Source organism: Salminus brasiliensis, chromosome 25 (genome assembly GCF_030463535.1).
Source record: "Salminus brasiliensis chromosome 25, fSalBra1.hap2, whole genome shotgun sequence".
In the NCBI taxonomy this organism is placed as follows: domain Eukaryota; kingdom Metazoa; phylum Chordata; class Actinopteri; order Characiformes; family Bryconidae; genus Salminus; species Salminus brasiliensis.
In genome coordinates this window covers 19,564,446-19,588,822 of record NC_132902.1, presented here as the reverse complement: position 1 = coordinate 19,588,822, position 24,377 = coordinate 19,564,446, and the positions used below count along the sequence as shown (strand labels likewise).

At 40.3% G+C, this 24,377-nt stretch overlaps 1 protein-coding gene across 1 annotated transcript in view; it reads right to left on the bottom strand.

Annotated features, from left to right (window-relative positions):
- Window positions 1-1,228: 1,228 nt before the first annotated feature.
- bbox1 (butyrobetaine (gamma), 2-oxoglutarate dioxygenase (gamma-butyrobetaine hydroxylase) 1) overlaps window positions 1,229-24,377 on the bottom strand; it is a 25,813-nt gene continuing 2,664 nt past the window's right edge. The window contains exons 4-8 of the mRNA XM_072671329.1: window positions 12,212-12,410; window positions 8,898-9,003; window positions 6,602-6,798; window positions 4,953-5,119; window positions 1,229-3,125 (exon numbers count right to left, since the gene is read on the bottom strand). Coding sequence (XP_072527430.1) covers window positions 2,950-3,125; window positions 4,953-5,119; window positions 6,602-6,798; window positions 8,898-9,003; window positions 12,212-12,410 — 845 coding nt within the window. The 3' untranslated portion in view covers window positions 1,229-2,949. The remainder of the gene's footprint in view (window positions 3,126-4,952; window positions 5,120-6,601; window positions 6,799-8,897; window positions 9,004-12,211; window positions 12,411-24,377) is intronic.

The following is a 24,377-nucleotide window of genomic DNA, read 5'->3' as shown; positions in this document are numbered from 1 at the left end:
GAAATCACAATTACAGTTCAAAGCAAAAAGCTAAAACGCACAACATCTCCGTCCCTAATCAAGTTTCGTTCAGCAGTGATTGTGGCCGTCAGTCCCTCAGGTTCATTATGATATTAAGAACACACCCAGACTGTTCTCAGAGAGGTCTGAAGAGTGTCATCACATGCAAAAAATAAATTATAAATAATAAATAAATTTAGTGTATCATAATGTTTCCAGGGGGCTTTAAATAGTCAAGCGAACTCTCTCCACCAGTTAAAATGCTGATGTAGTAAAATGTGCCAGTTCTGATGGAATTTATAGGAATGATTCACTGAAAAATCCAATTTACGCAGTTTACCTTCCCTGAGCATTTTTCCTGATTCCAGTTTTTAAGTTGATTTGAATGGAATGTAATGATGCTTGTATTTGAAGGGCTTCTATTAGTAAATAAATTTCCTCCATTTGATCAAATTCTAAAAGTAGTTCAACGTTGGGAAATATGCAGTGTACCGTTCACACCATACAGTCCAAACAGTCGCTATGGGAAATAACTATATGGTAAATAAAATGTAAAAAAGCAAAGCTAGTTTTGAATTCGCTGTTTCTCTTCAGGAGAATCCACTCGTTTACGTATCTCCACCTGTTCAGCCTCCCACAGTTTACCTCCACACAGCCCTACTGCAATTCTCTGTAGTGTCGTTCTGAGCTTCTAGTGTTTTTAAAATGAGGGACAGGGCTATCAGAACAGAGCCTGTCCCTTACGTCACTCTGTCTTCAGTATCTGAAACGGTCTGCTTAATGCTAGAGATAAAGAGACGTGTAAAAATAAATATTGACTTTTGAGGAATATTGGTTTGGGACTCCACAAGTAAAACTGCAGGCCTTGACCACTAACACAATGACTGTAAGCTTCCAATGGAATGTATGCAATCTTTGACAATCTGCATGGTCAACAGCTGTTTCTTAGCTTAGCGTACTATACTACTAAAATCCCATCCGGGCGCTAGCAGATATTAGCGTTTTGGACACTTGTGGCCAGAAATAAAGGCATAGGTTTCATATAACCTCGCTCTAGTGTGAAACTGAAGCAAGGAAAGGTCAGACGGGTCTTGCCTGATGGTCAGTGGTTGGTGTAAAAAGGGGGAAATCCTGTAAATGTTAATTTTGTGTGGAATTTTTCATGTAATATCTGTATTACTGCAATAAGCGCTACTAATAACACACACACACACACACACACACACTCTTTGTTTTGTAAAGATTTATTTCAGTAATGTGCATCTACACTATACAGGTCACTGAAAGCATTAGATCCTAAAAAGATCTGTATCTGTGTTACTCCACAATATTGCTTTTCAGTTGGGGTGGTAAAGTGGTAGAAGTAAGTGTAAGCTTTGTTTTGGGAATCCTGTCTGCCTAATGTTTGCAGTTGTCTAGAAGTCTCCTTTGGTGTCATTTTATAAGATGTGGAAAAAATCTGAACAAGGCATGTCAGGTTTGTAAGCACTCGGGAAGCATTGCTTCATTAACCATGATAAATGTATATAACGATATACTGAATGTTCACAATACCGCCTACCTCTAGTGTGTGCACACAGTTGTAAAGCCCTTTTTCCCCCTAAGACACCAAGTTATGAAACTGTTATCAAGGTGATTATGCGTTGGTTGTGCCCGAGGTAAACATATAGCCACATATAGCACTTGGCATTTAAGGGAAACCATGTACCTATAAAACTACTGAAAGGGAAAAAAGGGAAAGCTACTTTTCTGACCTATTTATCAACAACCGATTCAGCTCCAACATGCTTTTGATTTTATGCATAAACAAAAAAAAAACCCTGATGTTAAAAAAAGTTTTCTTAGGTCAGCAGCAATTCACTGTTTCATGCATTGTAGTTGCAGATTATGTACATAAGGCTAAATCTTCTTCTTACAACGTTTCAAAACTTGACAAAATACAGCCCAGTAATTTAAAGTCAGTTTTTTTTTCTAAAAAAAAACTGACTGTTTTCATCTCTTTAAAAGTTGACATAAAATTTACAACATTCACACAAAGCGTTTCTGATGATAAATAAAGTTTAGGACACACACATGTCCAATGTGCTGTTATTACACCAGAAAGCCAGAACTGCTGAGTACTACTACATAATAGCTTGGCACTTCAGTAATGTCAAGGGGAGGAAAAAATACAGTAATGCCCAAGAAAAGCTGACAACTGCAGAGGCCAAGAAGTTAAGTCCCTTGGAGGAACCTCGTAAAGTGCTTTTAAGGTTCCTTAAAGCACCTTACGAGGTTCCTCCACAGTTTCAAATTGAATAGCCGTCAAGCCAAAAATTCCTCAAGGGTCTTGCACTTTCAACAGTCTGGGGAGTGGAGCATTAATATAAGGTAAAACTCAGTGGCCAGACCTATGTAAACAAACTTTTGAAAAGTAAAACAAGAAGCTGTTGACTCTAAGCAGTTCCTCATAATGTACCTTAGATGGGAGAAGTCCAGTAGATAAGCTCCAGAGTCATTACACATGTATGCACATTTGCAGCAGTGTTCTATAGCCGAGATAACGTGGCACTGCATAAAGTGAAGAGTTTGGACACTGTAGAGGAGCTTTGGCACTGGACGGCTAAAAGTCTATACTCCCACTTGCTTTTGGCTCCCAAATCCCCCCCCAAAAAATAATAATCCTGGCCAAGGACAGATTAAAGACGAGATGACCACTAAACACACCTGAGCAGTTTCACTGCTTAACATTAACCGTGTTTACGAGTGCTTGCATTAGAGGGAGAGGTAAAGATGATCTCCTCTCAAGTGACCAAGAAACGCCCAAGTGTATAAGACATTTAGTTTTCAGCTAAGAAGGCTTTCTGAGGTGAAGGGTTGTCCTTAAAAGTACCATCAAGAGAAGTTAGCCCAATGCAGCATAATGGTTCAGCCTCAAGCTTCGACATCTACTGACCAATTAGCTCTTACTCAGAGGTTAGGGCATTCGCTGTCTCCGTGAACAGCCTTGCGGAGGATCCGGAGGCGGGACATCACCTCGTCCCAGTCCAAGTATGCTCCCTCCAGATGTCTCAAGTTACCATTTTGGGACTGGTAGCTCCTGCGGCCGTGTAGCAGACGCCAGTTATCGAAGGTCACAAGGTCACCTGCACAAGCAGACAATAGAAATGTGGGGTCATGTGTCATTAAAATACGTAAGTACACTATTTAAGAACACTGTAACACTAGATGCTGTAAGATTGACACACACAGTTGTAGCAGATTTTTGAGGATGCTGATGATGTGAATCTCCCGTTCTATTGGATTCAGATTCGGGCACTGGGAAGGCCGTTGAAGAACACATGTCAGAAACAACACTCAACTAGGCTGAGGCACGTAAGGGTTTCAGAGTGTTCCAAGAAAACATTCCCCACTCCGTTTCGCCACCTCCACCAGCCTGGACTGTTGACACATGGCAGGTTGTGTGCCCAATTCTCAACCTGCCATCTGTGAACCCAGAAATCCAGACTCATCTTTAACTGTCCAGGTTTGGTGAGACTGTGCCCACTGCAGCCTCAGCTTTCTGTTATTGGCTGTTAGGAGAGTTGGGGCACTTCTGCTGTTGCAGAAAAAGTAGGTGTTCCTAATAAAGTGCTAGGTGAGTGCATGTTGACATACATGTTGATATATATAATTATCACCCCTGCCTCAGGCAGCTGCACCACTTAAAAAAAGTCATTCTTTGTTAACTATATGACAGTAATACAGGCTGAACTGGTATATTTGGATACAAAACACCATCATAGTTTAAATACCAGAGACACGCATCATGAACGCTTAACAGACACCAACCTCACAAAGCCTTTAAGGCAGTTCTACCCTAAGTGCTACTTGGCTATTTGGATATTACGTAAGTTTTAATAGAACACAGACAGTACTCGACAATCTGCAGTGGAACATCAGCCAGTAAAGCACTGTTTAAAACTACTGGAGTATGAAATTACTACAGAAATGTTATTCTGACACGTTATCCAATATTACCCATAAAATTGGTATTAATATTGGTCACTAAATGTTTAAACTGACTGGGCTCTAAAACAATGTGTCCAAAACTATATGTCCAAATATTTGTGGAGACCTCTCCTACTGAATGCAGAGATACTGTCAAATAAATAGGACTCTCTGGAGCAGATTAACATCAACCTATAGGCATTGTCCCTAAATTCAGGTGTGGGCTAGAGGGGACTAAAGCTCCCCAGCGTTGAGCTGTGGAGCAGTGGAAATGTGTTCTCTGGAATGATAAATAATGTTGCTTCATTTAATACTTTTGGGATTAGTTAGGGACTTGGGGATGATGAGGTGGGGTGGTGATCATCCAACATTCTGTCCTCCTCACTAACACTCTTGTAATCAAATCCTCACAGCAATGCTCCTCCAAAATCTAGTAAAAAGCCTTCTTCCCTGGACAGTAGAGGCAGTTATTCCAACAAAAGCAGGATAAACTTTCTTAATATCCTTGATTTCAGAAAAAAATAAGAATGAGCGGGTGTCCCAAAACTCTTGCCCACATATGGTATTTTGCAAATGTGGGAATGGACATGTATTTATCTTCTCCATGAGAAGAAAACCAAAAAATCCTATGTATGGTGAGAGAAACTGGCCTGTCTGAAATGAATAGGCTTTACTTCTCCAACGTCTTCTGTTTGGCAGCTCTTACTGTTCGTGCTGCTCGGTTTTCCATCAAGCCCTCGCCTCTGTGCACGTTCAAATGGAGAAATGGACCTAAGCCTTTACATGTGTTTAGAGCGATAACAAAAACAACACTGTGACAAATCATGCATAGCCAAAGTCCTCAGCCAAGTTCAGTGTCTGTTATTGATTTGGAGGTCAGTACGGAGTAAGCCCACGAGGCAGTAAAGCTAAACCAGTGCTTTGTGCTGAAATCTGAGTTTGGCGGGTTAGTCTTGCTTTGGCACGTATGCCGTTACACTGACCTGGTTCCATTCTGTACGTGACCACGTTCTCGGGCTGGTTCATCAGCTCCACAAAGGTTTTTAGGGAACAGTAGAACGGCTGGACCTGGTCAAGAGGCAGGTCCAGAGTAGAGTCCCGTGTGGCATTGTTGTAGTTGATTCTGACCACACGGCCTTCACTGTCCACACTGGATACAGAAAAAGTGAGAGCGAGAGAGAGACACACACACATCCTATTAAACATGGACACTAATGAACACAACAGCCCTTTTAATGTATTGGCCAAACAAAAGAGGGCGCTGTTTTTACATAAATGCTGGAATGACTGGAACACACAAACGTGAGCATGCGCATAAATGCTTATATGTAAAGACTGATGATGCAGGATTAGTTATGAATTTAGGTGCCTTCTGAGCCACAACAGACACAACATGCTGTGAATTTACTCATCAAAAATCCAAAGTACAATTCATTCATTGTGTGTCGGTCACTGTTTTACAAGCCCATTCAGGCTGGTCAGCATTTTAGGCTTAAACCAGTATGGATGGACTGTAATAGTGTTTTTCAGACCTGCATAACAAAGATGCAAGTCTGCATTGTGCTCATACTGTCAGATATTGCAACTGCTCTATACTTTACATGGTAACATGGTTAAAGGCCAGCCTGCAATATTTTGATCAATACTATAATCACATCGTTTGATTCATTCAAAATACCAACAGAAACTCATCTGGAGGACCTGAGGCTTCTAAAAACACACAATAAAACGTTTAATAATTGAAGGTAATTTACTTAATTAACTCAAACAACAAATTTGAATAAATTTAGTGTTTAATTTAGATAACGCCTCCAGGCTTGTAACTCGGTCACTCGCTCGTATTTAGCAAGCTTCTCCACAACATACTCAAATAGTCTTTGGTGCTCCGCCCCAGTGACACTGCGAGTCCTTGTAAATGTTACGTTGAAAGTGTTACGTTCATAATTCTTCATAAAATGTCTTATTCCGAAATAAGAACTAATTATATTCACTATTTATTATAATTTTTATAATTTTTTGATATAAAGATAATTCATTATAAGGGCATTTTTTATACTTCTCTTTTCCAGTCCGTTCAAGTGAGTATGCAAGTGAGTATGTTTGGTCAAGTGTGAAAGCTGTTTTTAACCCCCGGAATTGGTCCAGAGCACCTGATTTTGGTGGTCTAGGGATCACTTTAAGGGGTCTGCTGCAGGTGTGGAAGCTATCCCCTCCAGCTGGAGCGTATCAGATTGCGTGTTTGGTTAATTTAGTAATTAGTAATAATTTAATATCATTAATAATGAAAATTACTAAACGGATGAACCTAAGTCCTACTATTTTACACAAATGTGCACAGAAAACTGACGTCTGAAATTGCTCAATCGATCCACGGTTCGAATGGAATTATGTGTGAAAGCAAATCATTAAAAAGGAGCCCCTCCCTCAAAATGAGTCCAAAAATTGGTCCTGAAAGCAGACTCATGTATTTGGGTCAAGTGTGAAAATGCCCTTAGCAGCATTATGCCACTTTTACTGCCAAAATAAGGCTTTAAATACACAAAATGTGAGTAGTTCTGCCCTGTACTTCTCAGACCTCTTGTTCTACCATAGTTCATATATATGTGTGTGTGTGTGTGTGTGTCAGTCTCACTCTATGATGCGGTTCTTGGACTGCACGCTGAAGTCGCAGTAGTCCGAGCCAGTGTCTGTAAAGTCCACACGCAGTGATGTGAGTGTGTTAAAGGCGTCAGGGTGATCTTTCCTCAGCAGCTCAGCCATGTGAAAGCCGTCCACCACCTCGCTCTCGCCACCCTGCTGGGCCTGCTGCAGACAGTGCAGGAACTGCACCTGGAAAAATCACACAAACAGAGTTACGCCTGGACTCCACTTTAACATACAGTTCCCTGTTCAGATTTACAGATTTATGAGCTGTTAATAAACCCCAGTCTATGAGTAAACATGACTAAGACTATGCTGCCATAGCTGAGAAACACTGAATTAGCTGTTTAGACATTTGTTGCTTTGCATTACAGGACATCAGAAAAGCTTGCTGTTAAAAAGGTGAGTCACGTCTGCGGTGCATTTAAAATTTCACCTTACTACTACTTACTTATATTCGCAAAACATAAACATACACTGCTGCCGACTGGTAGGAAGTCTGACTGCAGAAAAAATTCTAAGGGGAAATTCTTCACTGGAAAGGAAAATATAGTCTAGGACTAGGCTTATTCCCTGTACAGAAGTTTTAATTATGAGTATGAATAAGGAATTTGCTCCCTGTTTGCAGCTGTAACAGCCTCTACTCCTTTAGGAAGCCCTTACGGGAGGATTTGATTGCTTTCAGCCAAAAGAGGGTTAAAGAGGTCAGTTGATGGATGGTGGATGATTAGTTCTGGATCACAAACACTGCACCAATTCATTCCAAATGTACTGGATGGAGCTCATCACTCTAGAGAATGCAGTTCTCCACAGTTTTAAATGAGCTAGAGAAGCCTTGCAGCCCACTAGCTGACGCCTGGCGTTGGGCGTGGTGACCTTAAGCTCATATGCAGCAGCTCCAGAGCTTGAATTACAGTGTTGGAATTATGCAATTATCATGCCAAAATCTGAAAGTTTGTATTTTAAATATTTCATCTGAGACTGAACTGATCAAAACTGAATTTTAGGGTTTATAGACGAGCAGTAAAACATCTAAAACTGAATTTATGATTAAATGTCTGTCATTTAATTTCTAAAGGTCACTTCAGATTTTTCTGTTAATTTACATTTACACATTCACTGTTTTTACGGCATTTAGAAGATGCTCTTATCCAGAGCGACTTACAAAAGTGCTTCACTGTTTACTCAAGAATAACCTCAGCTAAATTGAACAGACTAAAATTCAAAGATACCTCTAAGTTTAGACACTACTAAACACAAGTCAATATGGAGACCATAATACTCTACTCTACGCCCAAGTACTCTTGGAGGAGGAAAGTTCGTTCCACCACTTCGGTACCAGGACAGATTTTGGATTTTAAGGGATGACGGGTCGAGCCGAGCCGTACTTGAAGCTGGAAGGGCTCTTGGTACAGATCGGCTTTTGACCATTGGCATCAAGTACGGAGGGGCTGGTCCTTTCTTTCTTGCTTTGTAGGCCAGAGTCAAGATTTTGAATCTGATGTGGGCAGCAGCTACAGGAAGGCAGTGAAGAGAACGCAGCAGTGAAGTGACATTGCTGAACTTAGTAACACTGAAGACGACCCGTGCCGCTGCATTCTGGATAAGTTGCAAGGGCCTGATGGTGCACAAAGGGAGACCAGGGTGACCCACATTTTTGCTCTTCTTCATCTGAGATAATCAAATGTCTATTGTGATTATTAGTGAGTTGAGGGAGCTTATCTGAGCTTATGTTACTCAGCTTATAATGGCCATTTTCACACTAGTGGTTTTACAGGCCCTAGGAGCACTTGTGCTGAGGCCCTCCTGAAATCGGTGCTCTGAGGTTTGCTTCAAGTAGACTCTGGTGTGTCAAGTCTTAACCTGTTTTTGCCTTCAACACTTCGCACTTCACACAGATGTGCAAATGCACACACAAAGCGTGTCTGGTCCCTGATAAGAGAAGTACTACTAGAGGGGCATTGAGCTGTGGAGCAGTGAAGCAGAGGATGAGGATGAGGTGCAGTGGTGATCATCCAACATTCTGACCTCAACAATGTGCCTGTGGCTGAATGCAATCAAATCCTCACAGCAGTGCTCCAATATCTAGTAGAGACAGTAACTTTCTCCAACAAAAAGCAGATAAACTATTTTTAAAGTTTAGAAAACAATGAATGAGCAGGTGTCCCAATATTTTTGTCCATATAGTGTGTGTTATCCAGTACAATGCAGGTCCAGGTTATATAATAGGATCTGCATACATGCATACCTCTGCGTGTGTGTGTGCTGGGTGGGGAATGTGTACTCACCCCAGGAGGATGGTGCAGAGCAGGGTAGTCTGTGTGCAGGCTCAGTCTGCCTGACGTGTATGCTACGTTGTTGGCCATAGTCTTGTCCTGCACTTGCCATGTGTGTCTAGAGAAGCGAACCAAGGTTGAGAGTTCAGAGCAGGTGTCCTCAGCCCAGTAAAAGTTTACTATATGTTTTTGCATAAGAAACCGCAGTTGTAAAATGCTTACAGTGCTTCTGCAGCCGCATGAGAGTATTTAAAAACCATGAAAAATTTCTGAAATGGACATAACAGACGTTTCTGTTATGACAACACTCAAAGCCGGGCAGTGGCAGCCTGGAATCCCGTCTCGTGATTACTGCCGTATAATTTGACCCTCAACATGATGGACAAACTCAGACTGTATTTAGGAGCGGCCTGTTGAGAAGGTTAGTGTTCCATAAGGAAGCCATAAAAATGGTAAATAAGAAATAGAAATTGGGAAAGACTGGCTGGCTTCAAGAACTCTCCACTACCTTTCCCAAATATGCTATTGTTGCTTATTAGCTGCTGGGCTGCCCTAATTATAAACAGCTGTGGGTGATTATGCACGCAACTACTTTTTGTAGATCTAATCCTTTCGCAGCACATGAGGCTAACTATTGGGTATATAAAGAACTGGGGCCTATAAACAACTGGGGCTTTCCTTAGGAAAAAATGTATGAAGAATCTTAAGATAAACACAGATTTTTTTTTTTCATTTTTTTAACGAAGAATAAACACTTAGTATAAAAGATTTTTTAGAAGATTAGTTTTTTTCATTAAATTATCAGTAGTTTGTGACATTATGTGCTACATTTTACAGCTTATCATAAACAAAATAAGAAACATTTTCTAATTAACTGTAATTTCTCTTACGCAGTTAAATCAGCCCAAACCTCAAAATATACGCAAGATATCAGTAAATAAGAGCTAGACGTAATACAGCAATACAAATGTCACAAAACCATGAACTGTCATGACCATTTTGTATTTTTCCATACGGGAAATATATATACTTTATATATATTTATATACATTACAAACATATCATTTCATTCCAAAATACAATTCACACACCGAAATATGTTTCAGAATATTTTGCCTATATACCAAATATATTTGTAAACTTCATTGAATGTAATATATGAAGAAATATTAAACAAATATATGTAGCATCTTAACGTTGAGTACTAGCAAAGACAGGTTTAGGTACTGACACACAGTAAAGATACTGTTGGATCATTTTATATATTTATCTTGATTTTTACACCAAATGTCAATTTTAAGCAAATTATAAAACAAATATATTTTAAATATATATCATTTATTATATTATTTATATTAATGTATGCCAAACATATATTTAAATGTGAATTATTTTAATATTTTTTACAATAGTTTTAGTAAAGTGTCTTAAACTAAAACCAAATCAACATTTGGAAGCATTTTACAAAACACCTACATAATGTCATGACATCATATTTATAAAGGCTTTTACCAACAAGTATCAGTTTGTTCATAAAGGCTCTTTTTGTCAGTTAAGTCATTTCACTCCAGAAAGAGTTATGGCATGTACACCTGTTTATGCAGGTGTCACATGGTCTTTTGAACACTGTCCTTCAGTAAAGTTGTGCTAAAACGTCATTCTCATGCTGAAGGTTTTTTTACGACGTTACTGTGCAGTGAAAAACATGTATCTCCAAAATGGTGACTTTACAGGAGAATACAAAACTGTTCTTAGCTTTGAATGGAAGTCAGTGTCAAATAAGAGTTTATTCCAAGTCATTTAGAGCATTTCTACTGGTCTGTTTATCCAGAAGTATTCACACAGAGTACAGATGCAGCTACAGGGTTCAAACCATGGAGAAAACTAAAAACGGACAAAAATGCAGATACATGGTTTTCATTGGACAGCAGAGAGTGTGGCTTTTGGTATTTTAGGTATGACAGTGTTTTGTGTTATAATTGATCAGTTAGGCCTGTATTACTGTGATGTAGTTAAACCCAGAGAGCCTTGTGTTCAAGGTTTTGCCTTGTCACATGTTGCTGTCCATCACAGCCTCTCGTGAGTCAGTCCTTAGCCCCTAATTTAATTATTTCTTTCTTTTATCTCACTGAAACAAGCTGAGCAATTAATGCAAGAAAATATTTGACCTGGTTTTGATGAAATTTCTTTCTGTTAGTCCTAATGCGTATGTTTTGACTTTGTAAAGAGAAAAGCACTGGGACGTGTCATGTCCGAGAAAGTCCAGGACTCTCCCTCCTGCCAGGCCACTGCTGCCTCCCTCTGCAGCAGCTTCCTACACAATGAGCTCATGTTCTGGCAGTGGCTGAGCTTTTAGTTTCAGTGTGGGGGGCCTACAGCTCAGGTAAAGCTGCTCTCAGGCTTGGGAGCCACTGTCCCTGCTGCTTTCAGTGACCTGACAGTTATAGTCTGTAATGAACTATAAAGATCTTCAGCAGAGGCTAGAACTGAAGTCAACAGTGAAATCTGTGGTTCTTCAATCGCTCGGTCTCTCATCTCAGCTATCTCCAACCTTATCAGGCTATGTTCAGTTTGTCTGTCGTCTTCGATTTATCTACTGTCCACTCTCTCTCTGCAGGCCTATCTATGTTTTCTTGTGGAGATCTTTCGAAGTAAGTGAAAAGTGCAGGACTGCTCATTTTCATCCCTATAATTCTTTCATTAAGTTCATAAAGCAATACTTTAAAATATCCAGAATGTCACATTATTGAGACAGATAGGCTGTGCACTAGTTCATTACCCTTCCGCTTAAGCAAAGGTCAGCAGCAGCAGGATTCGTTTAAGTGAAAGAAAATGTTGTTTGATTTGGCCGTCAAATTATTTCACCGAGTTAATTAAGTTTGGCCGATGAGTCATATTTAGCTTTCCTTCATTTACAGCACAGGAAATCCTCAGACAAAAAACCCTACTTGGCACAATTATACATGTTGATTCATACTAAATGGATATGTCCGCAATTGTGGACAGATGGGAATGACTGCATTAAAGGATTGCATTAAAGGAAAAAATGACACAGACATGAATATCTTACATCTTACATTATATATTGCATCTACGTTTTTTAAAATGTATTATTATTATTTTTTTATTAATTCCTAATATAAATATATTTCTAATATCCAGTAAAGGTGCAGACTGTGATTTGAACTACCTAGTGGATGGTTAAAATCTTTAAAAATAATCCTAGAAAAATATTTTAAATTATAAATAATAATTTAAAATAAATACATAAAAACTTTTACATTTTAAAAAATAGTAAGTAGATTTTCTATATGTGTGTTTCATACCCGTAGAAGGTGAGTCGGAGGTACCCAATTCTCTGACTGAGCCGGGCCACCTGGCCCTGTTCCAAGGGTGCACCCTTCAGGTAAACAATGCCGACGCGCCTCAGAGCCATAAGCCAGTCCAGAGCAGCCTTATCGTCATGGAGGACCTCCTCAAAGTTCAACGTGGGGATCTGCAGCCCTGAGTCCCAGAAATCCCGCTCTGAAATAACACACACATACAATAATTAATCAAGTTTATATTCCTACACAACTAAGCAGACAAATTAACAGACAAATCATTCGTAAGTTATCATGAGAAAACCCAAAACTTTTATCAGCTATTTGTAGTTCACTGTAGTCCGTCTGTTTCTCTGCATACATTGTTAGCAGGACCACCACAAAGCAGGCAGCATTACTGATGGACCACAGTCTGGAATTACAGTCGAATTGATAGCAGAATATAAGAAATACAGAACACAGATAAAACTCTGATAGATTACATCCTTGCTCTTATGTTTCTTTCTGTTGTTTGTGAAAGGTGGAGTGTTATATGCTTGACAGACCACCAACAATGCAGTTCCAGCGCAACACGCAGGCACACCACATATGCTTGTATTGAGAAATCATTTGGACCAAGCACCAACTAATAAACTAAAGTTCCTCTAAACTCAACATGTGGTGGAAGATGTGAAAACACATATTGCAGGACTGTGAGGGTTTCTCACCAGCAATATTTTGAGCTCTACAAGATGTTCATCTCCTGTAATATGACTGGAAATATGATTATCCCTGAAGTTTAAAACCACTCAAAACACTTCGACCTGGTGGAGCTGTGTTTCCTTCATTTTCTGTCATGTCAGTGTTTGAAGCCAGGAACAGAGTGCTATACACAGCTGCGATTACTGCTGTTTTCCAACATGTAAATCCAACTAAAACAGTTTAGTCATAAGGTTAGCTAGAGAGGAGCTACTGTGCTTGGAGTGGCTTGTCTTTTCCTACCCCCCCCCCCCACCCCCCCCCACACACACATCTGGTAGGTGTCCTTTATATTGTGAAAAGATCACCAGTTGTTCCCTGACATCATGTACTTACATATACACAACTCACTGTATACATGTCACATACTTACATATACATACACACACACACACACACACAAACATATATATATATATATAGTGTCATGTATATGTATATATGGCCCTTAAGAAACCCATTTAACCAGTCTATATATATTATTTAGGATGGACAGATCACTGTCTTTGGGGCCGATACCGTTTGCCAGTGGTCTTTCAGTACAATCGGCCGATCCCTGATACTGATCCAGGGCTGGATGCTACATTAACCTTTCCGGGCATAGGGCTTTTGTAAAGTTCCTGCATCGTCTCTCAAGATGAAATGTGCTTAACTTTTTGGAATTGACCACGTTTATAACGCTGGTGAACTCTGTGCACTAGCTGAGAGAGCCTGTGAAATCCCGCGCAGAAAGTCTGGATGCAATGAATTGTTATTATTATAGCTTCATTCTAGATGTTTCAAAGCTTCCTGAGTCATTCAAGAAACATCTACAGCTCTGTTTATTAATCTGTATACGTACACAATTCAGCATCTATCTGCTGTTACTGATATGATGCTGTGTTATCATGCATCTCTAAAATACTTTTGGCAATAACTATGTTGATTCAATATATTTTGCTCATCAGAAAAAAACTACTATGTCCAGTATATCACCCCTTTACCCAGAAGGAGACAGCCTGACCTCTTATTATCTGTGATAAGACTCGTTTGTTGATTCTTGATTGATTCTTGACCGCAAAAACTGTTTGTTTGTCTGTCTGTCCCTATCTTTCCACCTCTCATGTGTCTGGCAGAGTAGATGAGTGTGACAGCTCCACACGGCAGACATGAGCTAAAACAACACACACATAATGGAAATTTGGAGCCATCCCAGTTAGTTAGCCATTTTTATTTAATTGAGATTGTGTGTCTGCAAGAGCAGCGCCAAAACATGGTGGTCAGGCCCTCTGTGAGGGAGGCAGGAGTGTGTGCTCTGGGACGGATATACACACACAAAAAAAGATATTTCAGTTGGCTCCTCAAACTGTTTCCATCAGTGTGTGTGTGTGTGTCTGTGAGAGAGAGAGAGAGAGAGAGAGAGAGAGAGAGAGAGAGAGAGAGAGGCAGTGTGACAGAATGAGGGAGAGCAAGCAACCTAACTTTAGAATTACAGCTTGGTCCCTTGGTTGGCAGTTTAAGCATTTTTGACTCTTTTTTCTTTTTCATAAGCTCACCTCTTGCCACAATGAGAGCAGTGTTCCTTGTAAACATCATTAGAGGCCTGTTTATAACTAGGGCAATAAGCTGCAACAGAATCAGAGCTTGTAATTTATTTCCCATCAAAAGACCCTCCAAACAGCTGTAAACAACGCAGAAGTGACACTGACAAATTCAGTAATTTAGTGAGTTTATTTGATTCAGATAAATACGTCAGTTCCACACGAAACTACGGTACATCAACACAACTATGGTCAAAGACTAAACTGAGTAATACCAACTATGGCTGAAACGATTATTCGAGTAACTCGAATAATTCAATTAGAAAAACGATTTGAGGCACCGTTTAGTTAATGTCACCAATGTCCATCTATTTTAAATATCTCTGCTATCATATCACTCCCGGCCTTATTGTTTTACACAGATTGGTATAACTGACATGCATTTCAAAGATTTAAGGCACAATTTTGCTCTCTATGGCAATGGTGGAAAAGAACGATGCTAGTGTGCGAGTGTGGGACCATTTTACGCTGCGTAAGGCGGACAATGTAGTGCAGTGTATCCACTGTAAAAACAGACCTGGCCTACCATGATGGTACTTCACTACACTAACGCTTGTTAGAACATACAGTATTTCTAATCATCTGTAGCCTGTGTCATGAATCGACAGTGACTAGGCATGATAAGTAGCAAGACAGCAAATGAACCAAGATCTCACTCATGTAATTTATCCCTTAAATTAAAACACGCCTTTCCCACATAAGATAGTTATAATAAATGCAACAGATGGACAAATTCATTTATGACAATATTCATTAGCATATAGATTTACTTTTGGAGATGATTGGGAAATGAAGTACCTTTATACTTTTTGTTATATATTCTTTACTCTCAGATGGGCTATCGCAGGGGGTACACCCTTTTTTCCTTTAACAAGAAAAAACTAAGGACAAATAGGCTAACCCATGTTTGAGAAGTTATTATATTTCATAGTTGTTGTTTTTTCCATGTACATCATACAAGTTTCTCAGAAAGGTGGTTTAAATGGGCTCAGTTCTGGAGCCAATAAGGTTTTAGGCTTTGATTTAGGAAAACTGTTCAGTTTCATTAAAAACCTTTTAAGCGGAATAACAGCCAATTGCTTGCTCATTTTAAGAGGCCTTTCATGTTGCATACCACACTATTGATATAGTTGTTTAAAAGCACAAAAGTATTATTTATCCTATTACTCGATTAAGCGATGGAAAAATCGACAGAATACTCAATTCCAAAAATATTGGATAGTTGCAGCCCTAATAACATTTTTAATGTAACTCATGCATGAACAGCTACAGTACACTGAAGGCCAGGTATAGACAAATAGCACAAAGTGTATCTACAACTAATGCTCGGTTTTTATTAAATGAACAGGCTCACAAACTCTAGGTCTACTTCCAAACCTTCCGAAAAAGGTACATGTACGAGGCCAGGCATGCAGACTACTTCAGATTTGTGCCAGAAATAAAAAGCTTAGCACATGAAGCCTTCCGTAAAATATATCCAATAAAGGGCTGCATGCTTCTTTGGTTTTCCACTAGAGCCAACAGCAGAACAGGGCAGCACAGTTTAAGTTCCAGGTACCTAAAAATCCATCAAGAGCTTGATTTAAGTCAAGGGAGATCTTTCTATAAACACATTGGGTAATTTGGTAACTCAAAATCTATTTCTTCTATATATATATATATATATATATATACACGTGTCCTTAGGCGCCCAAGGCATGTGAGAGCAAGAAAAAGCACTACAACATGCAGATCAGTGGTACTTCAGAACCATGATTAAGTATCACAGCTCTGGAAGTCCTGACCATACCAATGATATCCTCAGAAAAACACACTGTGATGTAATTCATCGTGACAATGATAACATATCATCATATCGCCAACCTCTAGCTATGAGATAGGACTGTAATCCAAAAGAGAGTAAGTGGTTGTGAAGGATGAGATTATAAACATCCACAGTCAGAATGGTTTTGGAACATCAGATTACTGGCAGACAGAAAATAAGAGATACGTGGAGAGAGACTGGCAGAAGACTGTGAGAGAAAGAAAGACAGACAGATGGAGCTGGGCAGCGGGCCCAGGGTGAGGTGGTTCAGACGGTGCTACTCTGCAATGCTCTGTGCTTATTGCAGTGTAATGCTGCTGAGCATTCTCTCTCACACCGACACACACATTCACTGCTAGGATTTCCTGGCAGAGTTCCCCGTGGCCTCTGAGCCAATCAGAGATTAGTCTCACTTTCGCATAGTTTCCAGCTGGGCTTCAGAGAAGTAATACGTCATTGTGTCTGAAAGAGTCTCTACTCCTCTTTCACTTATGCATGCACACACACACACACACAGTTTTTTACACACAAGTTATCCTTTGCAAAAAAAAAGGTTTAGTTAAGACATCAACAATATCGTTCCTGTTGTGCAAAAAACTTATATCTCCAAAACGACAACCTTACAGGAGTTGGAAAATCTTAATTTTTAATGAAAGTCAATGAAAAAATTACTCACAGTTATAACAACAAGTAATTTTAGAGCATTTCTATTGCTCCATTCATCACGAAATATTCACGACAATACAAAATACAGGCCCCACAGTATATCACCATTATGATTAGTCCATGTATCTCACGCAGGGTACTTTAATCTAGGGCCCAGCAATTCATCCAAACTGACATTCAGAACCTCTAACTGATGTAATCTTAATTATTAATTGCACAATTAATAATAAATCACTACTTCAATCTACTAACTGTACCTCATTCTCCATTAAACCGTTTTCCATAGCTGCCCCCAAACTAGCGCTGGGCATTATGGTAAAAATACTAGATCACCAGACTTTTTTATAATCACACGATACATGTAATCACAGACTAAAAACATCTGTAGAGACAGATTCTTATTAACTATTATTCAGATCCTCTCCTGTGTGATTTTTATTCAACATCTGCTGCACTTAATGTAATTAAACCAGTCTAATTACACTGCTAGTCATGAAACCTGCAGCTGATCACTGTTTATTAAGCACTAATAGTATCCTCCATATGCTTAGACAAGCATATTGTCATTACGATAACAAAATTTATCACAATACGATAAAATATCGTCTTAATGCCCAGCTCCACCCCAAACTGTGGAATATTTTAACTAATGGAGTCAGATCTGTCCCAGCTATTGAGGAATTTAAATTCTCCCCTAATATTTAGATTTTCTTTGACATATGATTGTGTCTAGCCCTAGTAATTTTCTTAATCTAGAGGACTGAGCTTTGTAATTTTTATGTTTAATTTTTATCTGGAATTATCTGCTTTTTACTGTTTCGTACCGTGGGTATGACTTTTTTCTTGTGCTGTACAGCTTTAAAATGTGCTCTAGAAATGAACTTAATTAAACTGAATTAAACTAAAAATTGAGGTACAAGGTATTTTGCGTAACAGTGATGATATGTTGGTTTGCTGTGATGGTCAGCCACAAAGGACCAAGACAAAGTGCAAGCCTTTCCTTGAAGGACAAAGCATGCTAAATTGAATGCAGTTCAAATTCAGTTCAGTCTACGAATATAGTACAGAATCGAGGTAATGCTGCACAGACCCTGTTCATGCTTGTTGTGTTGGGACTTTTGCAGCAGCAGCAAAGTCGCCTTCTAGCTCCAGTACCTGGCAGACAGCTATATAGAGGCCTTGTCAAACAGAGCCCCGACTGAGAACCCAGAGTGGCCTCGAGGCAGCACTGCACAAGCCCAATTCCCAAATTTGTTCATGATGGAAAATGTTGGAATTGAAGTTCCTCGGCTCAGTTGCCTGGCCTCATTTCCTCACGCACTTCATACACAAGTACTCAAACCGCAAAGTCCACATGTAAATCAAATTAGCCAATTGGAACGAGTAAAGAAAATTATGTTCTGTGAATCTGAGCAAACTTAAGTGGTTTCACAGTGGCAGTTTTTATAGCAGCCTTGAAATATATAGGTGGCGTTGACTTTGCACAATCTTTATAGAGCACTGGTGTTCTGACACAGGGTCAATGTGCTCCCACAATGCATCTGAATATCTACTTTACTAAAAATGCATCCAGTTTGCACCTGACATAAAAAATTTGTACATTAGGCCTTGAGAAAGTTTAGGTGATACTGGACTACTATGCTAAAATATCTGAATTTTATTCATTTTACTGTAAAATTAATGTATTAATATCACATTCTAACCACCCACAGTGTCGAATTGCCCTGAACGGCTAATCCAGGTGGCTTAATATCTGTGTTTTAATAAAGTTTCTGTACCAGCATAGACAGAAACAGTGCACTCCTGGCCAAAGTGCAGCACAACAGAAAATATAAAGCCCCCTGTATGCTGCGACTTATGGGAAAGCCTTTGTTTGCATGGATGCAACAAGTTTACAACCAATGCACGAAAAAGAAACCATGTCTTGAGATTCATCCCAGCAGGCACAGGGTGTCAAATTGACTTCAGAAAGACGCTGGACTCTAATGATGGACAAACTTTGAACTTCAAAACCCAATGTCAGAAACTAAAATCACATATCCACGACAAACCCAATACTGGACTGAAATCAAGCTCCAATGTTAAACAGAGGTTGAATTTTGATTACTCAACACCATGACCTACAATCAACTACATTTCAATGTTTAACAATGTTAGAATTTTACACAGTGTGGATGTTAACATTATGACGTTTGACAGATGTTGAGTTCTGATCATCATTTACTAAAAGTTGGTATTTTATGTTAACGTGATGCTGGCTTGTAATGTTTGGAAGACGTACAAAGGCGCAACATCACAACTGGTGTCCCTTTTCTACGTCAAATTGACGTTGGCATTAGGCCTGACACTGATTTTTTGGTCACCCATCATCACAACCTACATTCATTTATTAAATATATCGACGTTGGTGGCCACATGGGACTGCACTGTTATTTAATGCTGAATACCCTTCCATTCCAAGACAAAGACCAAAGGAAACAATAATAAACTCTAAACGATCTGGCATCTGTTATGAATGTTACTGCACTGAATGTAGGCAGATATGATAAACCTAAAGACATTCAGAAAGCCCCAGAACCCAGTATCCCATCTGTATACTTCATAATTTTTTCCGTGTCTTCAATCACTAAGCAGATGACTACCGGCCTACTGGGAAACAACAAGCTGCTTACATGTTCAAGCGAACCTGCCCATCTCATTTTACTTTTAGGATGTTTACGAATACAGAAAAGAGACCTTCACAGTTTTCAGCCTCTGTACCATCAACCAGGCCCAAGAAAGGGTCTTCACAGTCCACATGCAGCTAAGCTAAATGAGGCTGCAAGCTACAGCTAATAAAATGGCACCTCCAGAGAGACAGTTTTCTGTGAAGTCTGCCTCCCACTGAGCCCATAGAGAGAGTCAGTCATGGGGGCAGTTGTTGCAGGCCAACATTAGCTTGCTAACAGTTGGAGGTGCCATTAAGATGCGAGAGCCTCCAGGGGCTTCACTTTGAGAAAACACAAAAACAAACATGAAGTCCTTGTTTAGATACACATGGACTGCAGGTACAAAGGGCAAGGGGCCGGAAAAAGGCAAATGCCACATCGCTGTCAGAGACGGAAATCTTACAGAACGCATGGCTGGCTCCGGAACACGTTAACTAGCTCTTGCAGACGGCTTAAGAGTGTTTACGAGAGAGATGTCTTAACAAGGACCAGAGGCTGACCTTATGGGTTAGGGGCTTGTTTAGAAACTCGGTTGGATACATGTAACTTTGGGTTATGAGCCAAGGAGCACATGTTTAAGCCATAGCCTACAGCAGGGCAGGTCTAGTGGGAGACATTTTGTTGTCTTTGCACAATTGGAGTTGTTTTAGGGGATCCTTGAAGTTGTCTTGCTGTAAACAACATACATTTGCTTAGGTTGGTTCAGAAAGCTGCTATGAGCCATGTTTTAACCGATGCAGCCTCAGAGAGAATGTGTCTGCAAGCTCAACCAGCCAGCTTGGCAAAAAGGCCTTTTGTTGCAAATTGCTAAGCTACAAGGCTCTGTTAACACTGTTAACTCTTAATTTAAGAAACATACTGACGAAATACCTTGTATTCAGGAAATGGTTAGCAAAAACACCAGTGCAATCCAACAGAAACATTAAATGTACCAAAGAATGCATTTAATGAGTAAATAATGCTGATGTTACAAGCTAATTTACCACCCTGTTATTTTGCCACAGAATAAAACACGGAGCGATCATGGAAAAGCTCTGTTTTCATTGGCTGGTTAACAGAAATACAACAGGTTCAAAGAAGCCTCATGTTGTAGCATAGTTTTAACCCCGTAACAAAAACACTGTAATTATCCCTGAGTCTTACAGGATAGTGTTGTTTCTTCTAGCAGCCTGAAGAGATTGTAGCTGGTTAGCGTTTAGCCATGCCCACTTGCTTGCCTGGGTTTGGCTTTCTCAAGTCTTACAATCTCCAGGTGAGCTCCAGATTGGTTCAGCTGAGGTAGTCCAGTTTGTTTTCAAAGAAGGGGAAGAGAATGAAAACTAATGTCAGTTAGCATTAGCTTGTAGCCTAGCACGGATCCCCTTTTGCCACCCCTAGCTTTCACCTTGCTGTGTGCCAAGTTTGAGCTCTCCTTCTGTGGACACCGGCACTGAAAAAGCCCCGGTGACATGGCCTGCTTAGCGTAGAAACCCGTATTCACATAACTAGCAGAGCCGTGAGGTGATGAGCTGCTTTCCAGTATCAACAACACTAAATTCTTCTGAAGTTGCTGTCGTGTTTTACCGTTTCACCGCCTTTCATAAGAGCTTGCATGTAAATTATGGGTCTCAAGACCCATATGCAGTTAAATTGGGTTTGGGAATGGCCTGTTTTACAGCCCTGTTTCGGTTATGCCAGTTAAAATGCCTATATAGTGTTGCCACATTGTTCACACATACTTCAATGTGTTTTTGTGTTTGTTTGTTTGATTGCTGTTAAATCCAAATATCTGTAACTGGGTTCTCCAGATCATTTCTTTTCCCATAGACTAAGTGTGGTTTTCATATGGAGCCACAGAATGCCACCAATTCCACCCTGGCCTGGCCATGTCAGGTCATGTCTTGCCATGCTGAGCTTTTCTCTGGCTGACACCGTGTCCAGAGTCCATTAACTCTCAGTCCAGACACATGCGGGTTTGTGCAGACCAAGACAGAGTGTTCCTCTCCAGTTGCCTTAGATCTCTATTCCATATGGCAGGAAGCGGAGGGAGACTTTCCACTCAGGGGCTATCCTCTGGATGTGTCTGCTCACAGATGCCTGCCTCAGCCTTCAGCTCGGCTGTTTTGGAACAGGGACCACACGTGACTGCACTTATTACCTCTGAATCCTCTTAGAACTGCCTCTGTATCTATTCATACACTGGAAAAGCGTCCTATGGGTAACCTTTTTTCACAGTGTAATTACATCACTAAACTCGATTTCTCAGTCAAAGTCATCTTGGAAAGAAGTCTTGGAAAGCAAAAATAAAACTGTACACATTTCCTTCCAGTTCGAAATGATTCCCAGTAGGGAAGACTCGGGGCAGCCCTGGTCGGCTTGAATCAATTGTAAGGAATACCCACAAAAATCCCAAACTGACGCATCATAGCAGGAGGTCAGGAAATACAGTGCTTCTGACTAAAGTGCTGTTTTCTACAGGCTTAATCACTGAGGGAAGACACCAGTTTCAGTGGACATTCATTACACGTCTTGACCTCAATGAGAGGGACTCTCACAGACAACCGTTCATTTCTGCACAGCTACGTAATTACTATGTGGACAGACACACAGGGGAATTAATCCAGTCCTGAAGTCTTCCATCCCACCCAAAAGCTCAACTCCATCCAAGGATTTCTCTTTTTATTCCATTCTTTATAAACAGGGGAAGATTTTTTTCAGCGCAGAACTCAGGAAGGCCTAATTAAATCCAGAGTAGAAGGGAGTTCCAGGAGCAGCCGCACATGTTCCACCTCTCATCTGGGCAAAGTGCTCCCGCTGCTCCTGAGCTGGCAGCACACTCGAGCGGAAACCTCCAAACACTGGAGCCTCCTACAAACCAGAGCGGACCTGGGTGTCTACAGGCTAATCCCTAATAGTCAACACTGTGGGACCATATTTACCCCGATCTTGCAGGACGTCCTGATGCACAGAGAATACACAACTGCTGATATCAGTGACTGAAATAGTATGACTGTGTAACCTTAACAAGGAGCCTCTGCAACTCTGCAACAATACAATATACACAATCATATCAGAATATTATGACCACGACTGATTTGGGATGAACTTGGGATATTTAATCAGCTCCACTTACTCCATATAGAAGCACTGTGTAGTTCTATAATTACAGACTGTAGTGTGAGCCTCCTTTCACCCTGTTGTTCAATAGTCAGGACCCCACAGGACCACCACAGAGCAGGTAGTATTTGGGTGAAGTGCCATTCCCAGCACTGCAGTCACACTGACATGGTGGTGGCGAGTGTGTTAGTGTATGTTGCGCTGGTGGTATAAGTGGATCAGACACAGCAGTCTGTCCACTCACTGTCCACTCTATTAGACACTCCTACCTAGTAGGTCCACCTTGTAGATGTAAAGTCAGAGACAGAAGCTCATCTGTTGCTGCACAGTTTGTGTTGGTCATCCTCTAGTCCTTCACCAGTGGTCACAAGCTGGTTACAGGACAGTCTGCTGGCTGGATATTTCTAGGTGAACTGATAGACTGTTCTCAGTCCAGCAGTGACGCAGAGCTGTTTAAACACTCCAGCAGCACTGCTGTGTGTGATCCACTCGTACCAGCCCAATACACACTAACACGCCACCACCATGTCAGTGTTACTGCAGTGCTGAGAATGACCCACCATCCAAATACTAACTGCTCTGTGGTGGTCCCATGGGGTCCTGACCATTGAAGAACAGGGTGAAAGGAGGTTAACAGAGTCTGCAGAGAAACAGATGGACTCCAGCCTGGAATTATAGAGCTACAAAGTGCTTCTATGGTAAGAGGAGCTGATATAATGGGACGAGCTCGTTCCAAATCAGAGGTAGACATATTATTCATAATATGACAGATATGACTGTGTATAATAGTACTGTATTGCAGTCTATCATTTTAAGTATTGTATAACTGCATTATCACCAGCTTGTAAGCTTGTGGCTAGGTGCCCTAGAAAAGAAAACTGCATTTACTTTGGCATAGTTGAATAAAAAGAGAGTTTGGCACATGAAGGTAAACCTGAAACACTGCTGTGTACTCATTCAAAAACAAAACCCAGGTAAATATAACAGAGCAGTAAAACATGCCAATTCCAAAACCCCAGCCCACTACTCCCCATGGCCGCCAAAAGCCTTTTGAGGCTAAAAGCTGGTGACGTAAACCAGAAAATAAAAGTAGAGCTTATCATTTTTTCCATGAGCCCTCTATAAAAGCAAAATCAGGGTGGCAAGATAACAGGGTTGTAAACAGGGTAGGTAAATGGTATCTGAGCATTTTTCACTGCAACTAAATTCACATACTTACTATTTATACATCAAAAAACAACAACATACTCAATTAATGCTTTTTATGGCACATTTTAATGATTAATGCATTAACTTGAATTAAATATTAGTTTAAACCACTTGTCCAATCTAGAAACCAGTATAGTGTATTAAATAAAATGTTTGAGCCGACATGTCAGTCACTTTAGTCCTGAAGGCGCTGAAGGTGAGAAATGGCAGGGGTGGACTAAAGAGGTATAAAGCTCCCCAGCACTGAGCAGTGGAGAAGTAAACCCTGCAGGAACCCTGTTCTCTAGAATGATGGTGCTCCATCCAATATGTTTGGGATGAGTTGGGGATGAGGTGGAATAGTGATCATCCAGCATCTTGACCTTATT